The sequence below is a fragment of the Quercus lobata genome, chromosome 1, assembly GCF_001633185.2.
Source record: "Quercus lobata isolate SW786 chromosome 1, ValleyOak3.0 Primary Assembly, whole genome shotgun sequence".
Taxonomy (NCBI): Eukaryota; Viridiplantae; Streptophyta; class Magnoliopsida; order Fagales; family Fagaceae; genus Quercus; species Quercus lobata.
Window position 1 is genome coordinate 6,390,718 of NC_044904.1, and position 15,251 is coordinate 6,405,968.

Below are 15,251 nucleotides of genomic sequence, written 5' to 3' on the forward strand. Positions count from 1 at the left end.
TTTGTAATTTTAAACTTGACAAACAGGTAGGGTCAGATAGGTTCAGATTTTTACTGGACGACACACACTTTATAAGATTCATCACCAACTTGGCAATATATAGGATGGTGATTTGTCTTAAAGCATTTTGCATGTGGTATTTGCATCTTGGTAGATTGTTGTGTTTCACATTCAAATCGTGAAGGGTTAGGTTCTAAAGACTTAGGTATTTATGTATTTAGAACTCTAATGTGTATTGATGGTAAACCATGATCAAAATAATGTGTTTAGAAGTGTTTTAGTCTTGCTCAAAGTTGTGTATTTTATGTAAAGTTGGAATCGAGCTAATGCAGAAAGAATTATGCATTTCGGCCTGGCTCGATCGATCGAACCTTAGGCTCGATCAATCGAAACTCGGACAGAATGTTTTTTTCTACAGATTTCCAACTCAGCCCTAGTTGTTTAAAACGTTTTAGGGTTTTCTAATTTGTCCTAAGTATAAAAGGCAAACCCTAGTCACGTTTTAGTATTGCTCATATTGCGGTTTGTGTAAATCTCTTGTGAGATCTAGAGGAGCTTCCCTTTACACAAACTTAGGATTTTCAAGGAGAAGATATTGTCTACACCTTGATGATCAACTCGGTTGCTGCCATTGAAGTTTAAAGAAAATACAAGCGGGTGTACTTGTATCTGGTGGTGAATCCAAGAAAGAAGGAGTCCGTGGATTCAGAGCTTGCACGTGGTCGTGTCAGTAAGTTTTACTGGTTGGTAGTAATAAGAAGTCGAGCGTGGGGGCTTGTAAGTCTTATTGTATGAATTTCGATTCTTTCAAGATAGTGGATTCAAGTTTACGTTGAGGAAAGTTAGGTCAAATCCTCTCCAGGTTTTTACCGGTTTGGTTTCCTGGGTGATCATATCTTGTGTTATTTATCTTTCCACTGCTTTGCATGATATGATTATTGTAATTGTGATAACCTAGATTTGTTAAATTGGACTAAGTAACAACTTGGCTAATTACCTAGGTTGAATCAATTGTGTTTTAAGGGGTCTAAAAACCATCAAGTGGTATTAGAGCGGGTTGCTCTCTTGTTGTTGATCTTTTGATCACTGAGCTGATCCTTAACCCCTGTTGTTATGGAACACGGACACTCTCTAGTTATTCCTTCACACTTTGATGGGAATAATTATACTTATTGGAAAGTAATGATGAAAGCATTCCTGAAATTGATTGATGAGAGAGTCTGGAACTTCGTTGAATACAGATGGGAGAAGTCCATTACTCCTGTTAGTGAGTGGGAAACTTCTTAAAAAGAAGCAACTGCGTTCAATAGCAAGGCTATGAATGCTATCTTTAACGCTGTTTCTATGGAGGAATTTAAGAGAATCTCTAATGTTGAGGTCGCTCATACTGCTTGGAATATCCTCCAGACTGTGCATGAAGGCACAAAGGCTGTCAAAATCAATAAATTGCAGCAATTAACTTCTAAATTTGAAAGCATTAAGATGTTTGATGATGAATCTTTTGATGAATTCCATGCTAAATTGAATGATATTGTTAATTCTGCTTTTAACTTGGGTGAAATTTATGATTAACTTAAAATTGTTAGGAAGATTCTTAGATCTTTAACTGAAGACTTTAGACTCAAGGTAACTGCCATTATTGAAAGCAAGGATGTGGACTCCATCCCTGTTGATGAACTTGTAGGATCTCTTCAATCCTATGAGTTGGATCTACCCAAAACTACCAAATCCAAATCAATGGCTCTTAAGTCAGTTGATGATGTTGAAGGAGGTGGATTTGATGATGAGCTTTCTGCTACAGAGATTGCTTACCTTGCCAAGAACTTTAGAAACTTTCTCAGGAATAGTAACAGAAAGGCAAGAGGCACGAACACTGCTGAACCTAGAAACTTTAGGAAGCATGATCCCACTAAGGTTAACAATAATGATAAACCTAGAGAAAAAGTAGGTCAATCTTCTAATAACTCTTTGGGTTCTCAGTGTTTTGGATGTCAAGGGTATGGTCACATGAAATTTGAATGTCCTACCTATTTGAAGTCTAAGGGTAAGGCTATGGCTGTAACCCTTAGTGATGGTGAAGTTTCTGATAATGAGTCTGATTATGATGAGGATGGAAACTTCATTGCTTTCACTACTACTGCTGTAGTCAATGAGAGCATATCTGTTAAAGAGAACCCTTCTGATGGGGAACTCTCTGAAGATACAGATCTTCAAGAGGCCTATAATAAACTTTGCAAAGTTGCTGCAAAGGATGCTATGAATGTTGAACTTGGCCTGAAGAAAATTGAATCTCTTGAGCTTGATAAGAAGAATTTGCTTGTAAAACTGTTTGATGCTAATGAACTTTTGAACAATGTGAAAACTGAGAATATGCTTTTACTTGATAAGGTTAAATCTTTAGAACTTGATTTATCTGTTGCTAGATTTGCTAGTTCTAAACTTGATCAAATGTTGAGTGTTCAAAAGTCTCCTTCTGACAAATCTGATTTAGGTTATGTTGAAAGCATCTATGTGTCTGCTCCCCATTCCACAAACTTTGTCCATTCATCTTCTTTTGAACCTTCTGTGAGTGAGATTGTGAGTGAAACTGTCAAACCTCCTGTGAGTGAGGTTGTCAAACCCATAGAAGTTTCATCATCTAGGAAGATTAGGGTTGATCTAAAAGAGTCTAAGTCTAAGAAGCCTACCTTATCTAAGGACAAGACACATGATAAGCCTGCATGGGTTTGTCACTTTTGTGGAAAGTCTGGATACATACGTCCAAACTGTTACAAGCTGTAAGCTGCAAAGAGAGCAAACAAACCAAAAGTACATGTACCTCAAGTACAAGATCCTATGGTACTTATTGGTGAATTGCTAAAGGCTTTAAACCTTTATTCCAATCCTGGAGTTAGTAATCATTCCCATGTGAATAAGAACTCCAATGCTCATGGTGTATCTAAAAGGTTTTAGATGCAAAAGACTCGAACTAACTGAGTCTTTCTGACATGGTCCTTGTACTTTATTGTTCTACTCTTTGTGACCATTATTCTTTGGTTTTGTTTTTTTTTTTTTTTTTTTTAGGATTTGCATTGCATAACATTCATGCATTTCATTCTAGGTGTGTTTTTTTATAAATAAAAAATAAAAAAGGAAAAAGGGGAAGAAAAAGGAAGCAAATTGTGTTTTGTACTATTCTTCTTGGTTTTTGAGAACAAGGTTGGTCAATTTATTTTCACATAACATGTCGTTTGTACCTTGTTTAGCTTTGATGAGCTTGCTTTTTGCACTTTACTAGTTGAAGTTTTGTAGTGCATGTTGTGTGGGAAAGATGTTTATGGTTTTTTATTACACTGTCTTAATCTTGAAGTCACATGTTTTTGACTGTCGAACTTGAACTTTTAGAGAAAGACATAAATAACCATCTCACCACTGTTCACTAGCCAATCATGAATACCTTAGTGCATACCATAAGATTTTGTACTCGAGAAAGTGTAGCACATGCATAAAAAGAGCATAAGGTGAAGCCTCGGTTTAAATTTCTTAATACTTAAAATTGGTGTGTATTATTAGGCTTGATGCCAAAATCACATGACTTAAAATTGGTGTGTATATTATGAGGCATAAATTCAAGAAACTTACATGATTGCAAGCTTATGATCTAGGAGATGTGGGAGTTATATGATGTAACTCTTTAGGTGATAGTCTCTTTTAAATTCTTTGTGATGAATTTTGTAGACTTTGTGATTGATTGCTATTCACATATCACCTCACATGTATCTCAAGCTTTTGCTAGTTGCACACACTACACAAGTTACTCTTTGCTAAACATTGTACATGTTATTGTGTGTGTTTATGGTCTGACCAACCAAGTTTTGAAAATACTTTGAATTTTGTGCAAAATCAATTTGATACTTGAAAATTTATGGAGAATGCAAGAAATTTTGATTTTGGGAATTTTGGGCTTAAATTCTTGTTTTTGAAAATCACATCATCACATACTCATGTATTTTGTTCTTCAATTTCAATGCTTTGAGTTGTTTTTGAATTTTTTTCAAAAACTGTGTTTTTCCTCAAATTTAGTGAGCCTCTGCCCATTTTGATTGATCCATTCTATTTTTTTATCAATCGAAAATTTTAAAATATGTTTTTGAGAGTCTCTGTTTGTTTCGATCGATCGAAGATGTTTTTCGATCAATCGAAACTTGTAAATCAAGTTTTTTTAAAACTCAAATTGGACTGTTTCAAACTTACTTTTTCAAACTTTCATCTCTCTCTCTGACTTGGCAAGGCTCCACTAAGGATTTTTTGTCGTTTTCAGCCAAACTTTTTGCAAGGTTTTTCTCTCCCAAGGCCGGTAAGACCCTTATACCCTTCCTTTTGCATTTATTTTCATGTTTTCATGCATAAACTCATGCATTCTAAGGGGATTTTCAGAACTTTTCACTATTGGGATTTTTGTTGAATCAATCCTCTTTTTTTGAAATTGATCATTGGGTTTTGCTCCTTTATTGTTATATTCATGATATGTGGTGGTTAATTTGATCAATTTGGGGTTTTGTGAAAAATTGAAAATTCTAGGGCTTGCAATTAACCCGAATTGGGGATTTTGTTCAAATTTGGCTAAATTGATGAAATTGGCTTGTTCAATTGATGTAATTGGTCATTATTTACTAAACTCTTTCTTGTATGATGATCAATTAGTCAATATCTTTCAAATTGATCAAGTGGTTTTTCAAAATTTTGGGGTTTTTGTGTTTAAAACTCTATGCTCAAGCCAATTTTGTGATTTGAACTTATTTGAACTTAATTGCACTGCATTAGGACATGCATCATGCCATTTAATGTGTTCATGCATCATATAGTTTTGTTCTATATTTTTTTGTGTGCTAACTTGCAGTTTGCCCTTGGTATTTTTTTTTGTGTTTTGGTCCTTCTCCTAGCACCATGCCTAGGAAAACTAGAGCCCATAGGACTCCTTCCACTTCCTCTGAGTCTCCCTTTAGGAGTGAGGTGTTTAGGAGTGAGGTGTTTAGGAATGATAGAAGCAGAGAGGCCTTTGAGACGTTGAACCGTAAGCGTAAGATTTAGGCTGAGCGTGCTGTGATTTTAGATGAGATTGATCCAGCCATTAGGGCTAACTTTGAGTCTAGAGGTTGGTTGCCTCTCTTAGAGATAGATCATCCACCTCCGACCGCCCTGATTAGAGAGTTCTTCTCAAACGTCTCTTACCACGTCTATGATTCCAACACCCTTGTTAGGAGTTGGATACGAGGTGTTGAGTTCACCATTACCCCTCGAGTAGTGGCTGAGGCTCTTGGAGTTCCGGGTTCGGGAGCCTGACTATCCCTATGATGAGTCTCCTCCCTTAGATGTTGTCATGTCATACATCATTGGGTCATCTATCCAGTGGGGTTCTGATCCTCGGATCATGTCCGCTGAGCTTACCGAGACTGTCTATCTTTTCTTTAGGATAATGTGTCATTGTTGTGGCCTATTTTTCATCTCCACACCATCCCTCTAGAGCGATGTGTGTTTTTGTATGCGTTCGTTTCTGGTGCGTCTATCAGTTTCCCTCATTTGTTCATGCGTTCTTTGAACGAGATTCATAGGAGTTCTGTCGTAGGGCATGCGCTTATTCATCCTATTTTCATTCATAGGATTTTGCTGTTTTTGGGTCTAGATGGTTTCCCTTCTGGTGAGCCTGTTTATGTTATTGTTCCCATAGGTGCCACCTTTCTTAAACAGAGGGCTGCTCACTTGAGAGTTGCTCCTTCACGTCCTAGAGGTGCGTCATCTAGTGTTGTTCCCCCTCCTCCTTCTTCTACAGGTGCAGATGCTGCTGAGACGTCTGGTGCTGCTGCTGTTGATGCTGATGTTCCTCCACCGACCACTTTGGATGATTCAGACATTCGACGTATGTTGGATCATGTCTTGACTGTTCAGGTGGCCCATGGATAGATTTTGGTGGACGTGCTCGATGAGATCCGTGCCTTGCGTGCGGAGTTGGCACAGTTTCGGCCCTCTTCCACACCGCCTCCCTTTTGATGATGGATTTTGTTTGCCCTTTGGCATTCCGTCACAAAAGGGGGGAGTACATTGTAGAGTTTTTGTTTTCAAGGGGAGAGTATTTTTGTTGGTCGGAGCTTGTGGAGTTTAGATTGTATCTAGGTGCTTCACATTGTATTTTATCTTTTTAGCTCTTGCCATGTTTTTTATGAGATATTCATGTTAGGGGGAGTGTTATTTTTTTTGGTACCTTATATGTTTCTTGTTTTAAACTGTTTATTGATTTATATTTATGAGTTATTCATTGATATATGTCTTTATTGTGTGTTGTTTGAAATCAAGAATTTACTTTATTTACTTGTATTTTTTCCACACATGCGGTTATGCATTTTGTTTAATGTTTCAGGAAATATACAGGTTGATTCAATTGAGCTGTTGTCTACACTTGCAACTGATGGATAGTAGTTAGGATTGAATTTGTTTTATGAGCATTATTTGTGTAAAGAGCTTTTATTTTGTAAACTTTGAGCTTCTAGTTGTGTTTTATCACAGATTGCCAAATGGGGTGTTTGTTAGGCTTTAAAGACTTAGGTATTTATGTATTTAGAACTCTAATGTGTATTGTTAGCAAACCATGATCAAAACAATGTGTTTAGAAGTGTTTTAGTCTTGCTCAAAGTTGTGTATTTTATGTAAAGTTGGAATCGAGCTAATGCAGAAAGAATTATGCATTTCAGCCTGGCTCGATCGATCGAAGCTTAGGCTCGATCGATCGAAGCGATCGAAACTCGAGCAAAATGTTTTTTTCTGCAGATTTCCAACTCAGCCCTAGTTGTTTAAAACGTTTTAGGATTTTCTAATTTGTCCTAAGTATAAAAGGCAAACTCTAGTCACGCTTTAGTGTTGCTCATATTGCGGTTTGTGTAAATCTCTTGTGAGATCTAGAGGAGCTTCCCTTTACACAAACTTAGGGTTTTCAAGGAGAAGATATTGTCTACACCTTGATGATCAACTCGGTTGCTGCCATTGAAGTTTAAAGAAAACACAAGCGGGTGTGCTTGTATCTGGTGGTGAATCCAAGAAAGAAGGAGTCCGTGGATTCGGAGCTTGCACGTGGTCGTGTCAGTAAGTTTTACTGGTTGGTAGCAATAAGAAGTCGAGCGTGGGGGCTTGTAAGTCTTATTGTATGAACTTCGATTATTTCAAGATAGTGGATTCAAGTTTATCTTGAGGAAAGTTAGGTCAAATCCTCTCCAGGTTTTTATCGGTTTGGTTTCCTGGGTGATCATATCTTGTGTTATTTATCTTTCCGCTGCTTTGCATGATATGATCATTGTAATTGTGATAACCTAGATTTGTTAAATTGGACTAAGTAACAACTTGGCTAATTACCTAGATTGAATCAATTGTGTTTTAAGGGGTCTAAAAATCATCATGAAGAAATAACTAGCAAGGTGGAAAGAGTTCAAGATGATGAGGAGTTGCATTTCTCGACTTTTCTTTATCATGCGTTCAACATTTTCAACTTGTAGGTGATACGTTTTTATTGCTTTGTCTCCCTAGTGTTTTGAAGTACAGTATATGTTGGTTTTTATATCCAAGGCTTTCTATGGTGTGTATAAATATCCAATAAGAGTAACTTTTATATATATATATATATATATATAGATAAAGAATATTTAATAAGAGTAATTTATATGGTAAAAAAATCACATATGTTGCCACTTCTCATGAAGTATATCTATAAGCAATTCAGTACTGAACAAGCTTATGTGTCTACATACATAAACTAAAGTGACATTATATATTTAAGGAACATATAGATAGAGGAAATGATCTTTTGCCTTTTGATGTAAGACTGTCCACGTACTGTTATTGGATTTTTACTTCAAAATTCGAGCACCATCATGACTAGTATTTCTTAAGGAAATTCTTGAATCAGCGGGCTGAGAGTTTAGGATATCTTTTCAATCCGTCCTTGAAATTTACATAGTTGACGCCAAACCTAAGAGTGTATCCAAAAATCCATTCGAAGTCATCCAACATTGTCCAAGCAAAGTATCCCTTAACATTAAGTTATCCCTAGACCAACAATGAAAGTCAAATTCATTTATGTTTGTACAAACAATGTGTATTTTACAGAGAAGAGGGAAATCTTGTTAAGCAATTATTATTATTTTTATTTATGAGAATGTCAAGCACTTACTTCATAGCACGATGAAGATACCAAAGATGGCGACAATGATAATCAATTCTATGGTTGTCCACAAAGGCTTCCTCAACCGCCAAGGTGGCATTATTGAATTCGTCAACTCCTGTGACATAGTGAGGGATATTTAGCTTAAAATAATTTATAATGACATATAGCAATCATTCTATTTGAGCAATTTTCTAAGATTAGTATCATGACCTTATGGACTAATAATTGAGAAATTTTAAAGAAATTACGGTTCTCCATGATGTAAATTGCTGGATTATGGTATTTTGTCTTTGCGTATAGAAAAGATCTCTAATACCTCTCGGGTAGATATAGAGCCAGTCTGGCCTGCAACATTGATCATTTTAAGTAATGGAGGTAGTTATGAATTGTATAAGAGAAGTTACTCAATCCTTTTCACTCAAAGTTTAACTAACCAATTAAATGTTACAAACTACTTATACCACGTATGATCGAAGTACTAAGTATATATGGTGGGAATGGCTATTTTAGCTTTTGAGATTCAAATCACTTGGTCATGTAAACACCAAAAATTTTTATAGACATTGATGAAGCCATAAATTTAGCAATTGGACATCACAAAAAGCTACTTTATCTATTTTACCACCTCATTTTACAAAACACCCAACATCAGTGATTTTATTTTAACTTTCAACACAATAAAATAAAATAAAAAATACAATAAAATAATATATCTACCACCACAAATACAATAAAATAATATAATTTTTAATAATTTTTTTTTTTACCTTCTTAGCTACAGTGCACAACCATCTTTGGCTGTGTACGGTAGCTCAACAACCAAATTTTTTGGCTTTCCCTCCACCATTGTAACATGCTTTTTAGTATTGGTGGAGCTAAAAAAATCGATATGACTTTTTAGCACTACCAATACTAATGCTCAATAAGTTTAAGTGGACAATAGTTTTTACAATTTTTTCATAATTTTTAACATGTCCAATTCTAATTGATGCATAATTAAGGTGACAGTGATGAATCTTGCTAAAAGTGATTGTATTCCAATTATAAACAATTATGCAACTCTTATGAAAAATATAAGTATTTCTTTGATAGAAAAATTTTATGTTTACATTGTACTTGTGATGTAAACTTACAATGTAGACATGCAAAAAGTGACATGTTGTTCACAACTGCAAAAAATATACAATATTTACCATTTTTTACAAATATATATAACACTTACCATTTTTTTGTATCTACAGTATAAAGTTATGTGTTTTACTAATGTATACCTTTAGTGTATATATTAGTAATATCATTTTAGGAATTTTTTTTTTTGAAAAATGAAAAAGTAATGGACTTTCTAGATAATTTTTTCAATTTCTTATAAAATTTTTTCTAAAATAAATGATTAATATATATTATAGATACACATTAATCAAACCTTAAATTTATATGAAAAATACAACATAATTATATAAAGTTACTCTATGATACTAAACATTTTACAAGTATTCAACTAACAAGGCACATTAGAGCATCCACAGCAGTGAATCTATAATTTTAGCTATTTGGCATCTATAAAAGTTACTTTATCTATTTTATCTATACATATACTACAGCAGTGAATCTATTTTAGCTTTCAACACAATAAAATAATATAAATATCACAATAAAATATTATAACTACTACAATAAAATAATATATACCAATACCAAAAAAACCCACAGCACCAACCACAACCACCTCTACCATCAGCCACAGCCACAACCACAGCCACAACTAACACCACCACCAGTAGTCCACAGCAGGGGAAAAAAAAAAAAAAAAAAAACCCAAATCTCCAATCTTTTTCCTCAGCCACAACCACAACCACAACCACCACCACCACCGATGAAACCCAGAGCTTGGAACGACGATCGACGATGAAACCCAGCGGTGGCTTGGGGCTTGGAGACGGACTGGGCAAGCTGGGCGATGGGGCTTGGGGAGATCAGCGATGGGGCTTGGGGTGGGTCGGCAAGCTGGGTCGGCGAAATAGATCTGCGATGAGGGAGCTGGCCGGCGAGCTGAGGGATGAGGGAGATGAGCAGTGGCGGAGCCATGTGAGGACCGAGGGGGGCCTTGGCCCCCCCAAAATTTTTCCGCTTAGCCCCCCTAAATTTTTTTTTTTAAAAAAATATCTTAAATAATTTAAAGACTCTTAAATAATTGTCATTTTGGCCCCCCCCATCCCTGATAATATACCTATATAAAGTCTAAAAATAAATACAATTTTCAGTACAATAAAATATAATCCACAAATACATGTAAACAAATTACAATTTAGCATCTTTAAAACGAATACAGATATATTAACAATTACCACAACATATTAGGCCAAAAAAACAATTATCTCAACAAATAAAAGAGAAAAAAAATTCTAATTTTCATCCCAATGTATCTAGGTCTTACTTGTACATGGCAAAAAAAATTGAAAAGTCTGAAACTTTGTCTCTCCCACACGCCGCCACACAGTTGCAGCAGTCTTGCAGTTGCAGAACAGAAAAAATCTTTCAACAGGTGACTCTCTCTCTCTCACTCTATCTGTCTCCGTTGAGGACTTGGGCTTTGCATTCTTCTTCTTTTTCTTCTTTCAGTTCTTTCTCTTTTCTTTCAGCGGTTCAGCCTCCTTCAGTCCTTCTCGCCACAGCCACTGCACTGTCTTTGCCCCCTTCTTCTTTCTTTTTTTAATCTTTTCAGATGTTAGATCTTTCCTTCTCATCCCTTTGTTTAAAAGTAAAATTTTTGTCTCTTTGTTTAAAGGTATTTTGTCTCTTTATTCTGCACTTTCTAGAATTGTAGTAGTTAAATATATATGTACTGTGTTCAATTTTTGTTGGGTAAACGTGATATGTGTTGAATTGAGGCCATAAAAAGTGACTAATTTTGTACCATTCTTATTACAATTGTCAGTAGGCTACAGCTGTGGGCCCCTCAATTTGTGACTCAATTTTGTGATTGTGAAGCTTCTTGTGCTTGTGTGCTGTGTCACCGTGCTCCAGGTATTTGTTTTTTTTTTTTTTTTTTTCATTGCTTTCTTTCTTAAATTTCTTTTAATATATTATTTATTATTATAATAATCAATATATTATAGACAATATATATATATATATATTCATGTATTTAGTTGTTGTTTATTCTATATTTTTTTTATGTATTGACATTTAAATGATTGTTTGTCTTTTATTTAATAAGTGATAATTTAATTTGATAATTTAGGTCATGGGCAAGTTCAGGACTATTGACTCATTCTTCAAAAAAAATGAAGACAGTAATTCAGAAAATAGTACACTTTTAGGTTCTAATGTTGAAGCGTCAACTTCCAATGAGCGTCCTTCCAAATCTCCAAGAATTGATCCCGAAAAACATCCTTCTAGACCGTCAGTGGTGGAAGTGGAACTTGAAGAAATTCATTTAAAATTTTCACCACTTAGTTCCAATGAAGTTGATGTTAGAATTTTAAAACGAGATCCAGGAGAGCGCATTGAAATGTGTAACTATCCAGCCAATATACGTGATGAAGTTAGACGTGCTTATTTAAAAGCTAAACCATATCAAATTCGTCTTTCAAACTATCCATTTTCTAGAGAAAAGCATCCTCGTCGCTTTCAAGCTTCTTGGTTCACTCAATTTTCTTCTTGGTTGGAGTATTCTCCTACTAAAGATGCTACATACTGTCTGCCATGTTATCTCTTTACCATGAAAAGAAGTAGACGCCCTGGCTGTGATGCATTTACTTTCACAGGATTTAGAAATTGGAAAAAAGTCAATAATGGAAAGAATTGTGCCTTTTTGAATCATGTTGGAGAAGATCCTTGCTCACCCCACAACAATGCTATGAAATATTGTGATGATCTATTGAATGAATCAGTGCATATAGATAAAGTGATGAATGTGCAAAGCTCTGAACAAATTCTAAATAATCGACTGCGGGTGAAAACTTCTATTGATATTGTTCGGTGGCTCACCTTTCAAGGGTGTCCTTTTAGAGGTCATGATGAAACCCTTCAATCAAAAAACCGAGGAAATTTCCTTGAGATGATTAGAATTTTGGCATCTTATAATGATAAGGTTGCACAAGTTGTTTTGGAAAATGCTCCTAAATCTGCTAAGTACACTTCACCTACAATTCAGAAGGAGATTCTGCATGTTATTGCAAGTAAAGTGCGGAATAAGATTCGTGAAGACATTGGGGATTCCAAATTTTGTATTATTGTTGATGAGTCACGTGATGAGTCAAAGAGAGAGCAACTGGCTCTTGTTTTGAGATTTGTTGACTATGATGGCTTTATACAAGAACGCTTCTTTGATCTTTCTCATGTTAAAGACACTGCTGCATTGACCCTGAAGAATGAAATATATGCTATTCTTTCTCGTCACTGTCTTGACATTCAAAATATTCGTGGACAAGGATATGATGGTGCTAGCAACATGTGTGGTGAATGGAAAGGATTGCAAGCCTTAGTTCTTAATGATTGTCCTTATGCATACTATGTGCATTGCTTTGCTCATCGGTTACAATTAGCATTAGTTGCTGCATCAAGAGAGGTAATCCCTATCCATGAATTCTTCTTGAATTTAAATTTCATTATCACTACAGTTGGTTCTTCGTGTAAACGTAATGATGAACTAAGAGCTGCTCAAGCTGCAGAAATTGCTAGAATGTTAGCTATTGATGAACTTGAAACAGGAACAGGAGCAAACCAAATTGGAACTCTAAAAAGGGCTGGAGATTCTCGTTGGGGGTCTCATTTTAATTCTATTTGTAGCCTAATAAGGATGTTTGGTCCAACTTGTTTGGTGCTTGAAAATATAAAGGAAGACGGGTCCACCTACTTGCAACGTGGAGATGCAAATGTAGCTCATAAAATGATTAATTCATTTGAGTTTATATTTAGTTTACATCTAATGAAGGAAATCATGGGTATTACTGATGTTCTTTGTCAAGCTTTACAGCAGAAATCTCAAGACATCTCAAATGCCCAAAATTTAGTTTCAGCAACAAAGGCACTCATCCAAAATTTAAGAGTAGATGGCTGGGATAATTTTCTTGAGAATGTCATAGGATTCTCCAAAATATTTGAAATTGATATTCCAGATCTAAGTGCTCAATATGTTGAAGGTAGAAGTCGTAAGAAAAGGGATCATGTTACAGTGGAGCATCATTATCATTTTGATATATTTAATGCTACAATAGATGTTCAACTGCAAGAGCTTGACAATAGGTTTGGTGAACAACCAATAGAACTCTTGACACTTTGCTCTGCTTTGGATCCAAAGGATGCTTACAAATCCTTTAATGTGGATGATATATGTCGTCTTGTTGAGAAATATTATACTCTTGATTTTTCTGAGCGTGATAGGACTGGTTTGAAAATCCAATTGAAGCTATTTGAGCATGATGTGCAAAATCATTTGAAGTTTCATAATTTGTCATCTATGGCAGAATTATGTCGAAGGTTAGTAGAGACAGAAAAGTCACAAGTATATCCTCTTATTGATCGATTGATTCGCCTTGTTTTAACTCTTCCAGTGTCCACAGCAACTGGTGAGCGAGCCTTTTCAGCTATGAAAATTGTTAAAACAAGACTGCGCAACAAAATGGAGGACGAGTTTCTCTCAGATAACTTAGTTGTCTACATTGAAAAGGAAATTGCTGAGAACTTCACTACTGACTCAATACTTGATGACTTTAGATCTCTTAAAGAGCGTAGGTTACAGTTTTGAACAAAGATGTTTAGCTTTTATGTTATTGTATGTTTTGTGACTTTGCCCATTTTATAGTTGATTAAAGATATTAAATCATTTTTTTTAATTTTGTCTCATGATTGCTTAATTTTAATTAAATATACTTTGGTTTATACATACTCAGTTATGAAATATTGTATATTACTATTTGACATTTCATACACACACAAAAAAAAAAAATTTAGACATGGCCCCCCCAAATATAAATTCCTGGCTCCGCCACTGGAGATGAGGGAGCTAGCCGACGAGCTAGAGAGAAAAAAAAAATTGAGGAAGAAAGAAGAAAGGAGAAGCCAGAGAGAGAGAGAGAGAAAAGGAAATGAAAAAAAATATACAAAGCAGCATTATTTTAATCCGAGGAATGAATAAATTTTTTTTTTTTTTTAGATGTGTGCTAAAGTGCACATCTATAGATAGATGTACACTGTAACAAATCAGCTAAAATTTATAGGTTTACCTCCATTATTACAAACTTTTTTTGATATATTAATAGAGCTAAAATAGTATTATCGTTTTTTAGTGCCATTGCTGCAAATGCCCTTGCAACAATCAAAGAGCAACTATTTTGATATTTGTGTCAATCATTTCAGCCTTTTCAAGTAAACAATTCCAATAAATCCACCTTAGCAAACCAAAGGTTAAAGGTATTTTCATAAAAGGTCAAAAGTTTAGCTGTTATGCAAAACAGTACAAGCTATTTTCATAGAGCTTAAATTCGGTCTGAAGGGTTTTATGCCAGTCAACGAGGAGGCACCACGTCATCACCTTAACAAATTTCCAATTTATATATATTTATATAAAACCATCGCATATCAGTCTCAGAGGAAACAATATACCCAAACACCAAAACCAAACATCATCCGCCTTTTCTTAGAACTGAACTTCCACGCCTCACCTGGATTCAGTGCTGGAATCTGAAATTTGTTTGCAGGTCTTCCTAGCTACTCTTCTTACTTCATTACTGTGATGTTTCCTCGGTGTTAGTGGCAAGGACACCCACTTCAACTTTATTTACAGACATGTATACGCCGCTTTGACTTAGAATGGAAAATAACTTTAGTTATTATAGAAGCAGAAGTGGAACCCATATATTTCAATAATTTTACCAGGAAGATTTCTGGTAGATACTCTGTCTCACTTTTCTTCTTACCGCTATGCCAAAACACTTTCACGTTTCACCAATGCCCTTAAGGTCGCAACACCACGATCATGACGGCTCCAACGTATTTTCCAAGTTCCAACACTGAATCCAGCGGAGGCATGGAGGTTTGGTTTTAAGAAGAGGCAGACGAT

At 35.3% G+C, this 15,251-nt stretch overlaps 1 protein-coding gene across 1 annotated transcript; it reads left to right on the forward strand.

Annotated features, from left to right (window-relative positions):
* Positions 1–11,432: 11,432 nt before the first annotated feature.
* Positions 11,433–13,937, forward strand: LOC115994335 (zinc finger MYM-type protein 1-like). The gene has a single exon (XM_031118430.1). The coding sequence runs from the start codon at positions 11,433–11,435 to the stop codon at positions 13,935–13,937; it is 2,505 nt and encodes an 834-aa protein (XP_030974290.1).
* The last annotated feature ends 1,314 nt before the right edge of the window (positions 13,938–15,251 follow it).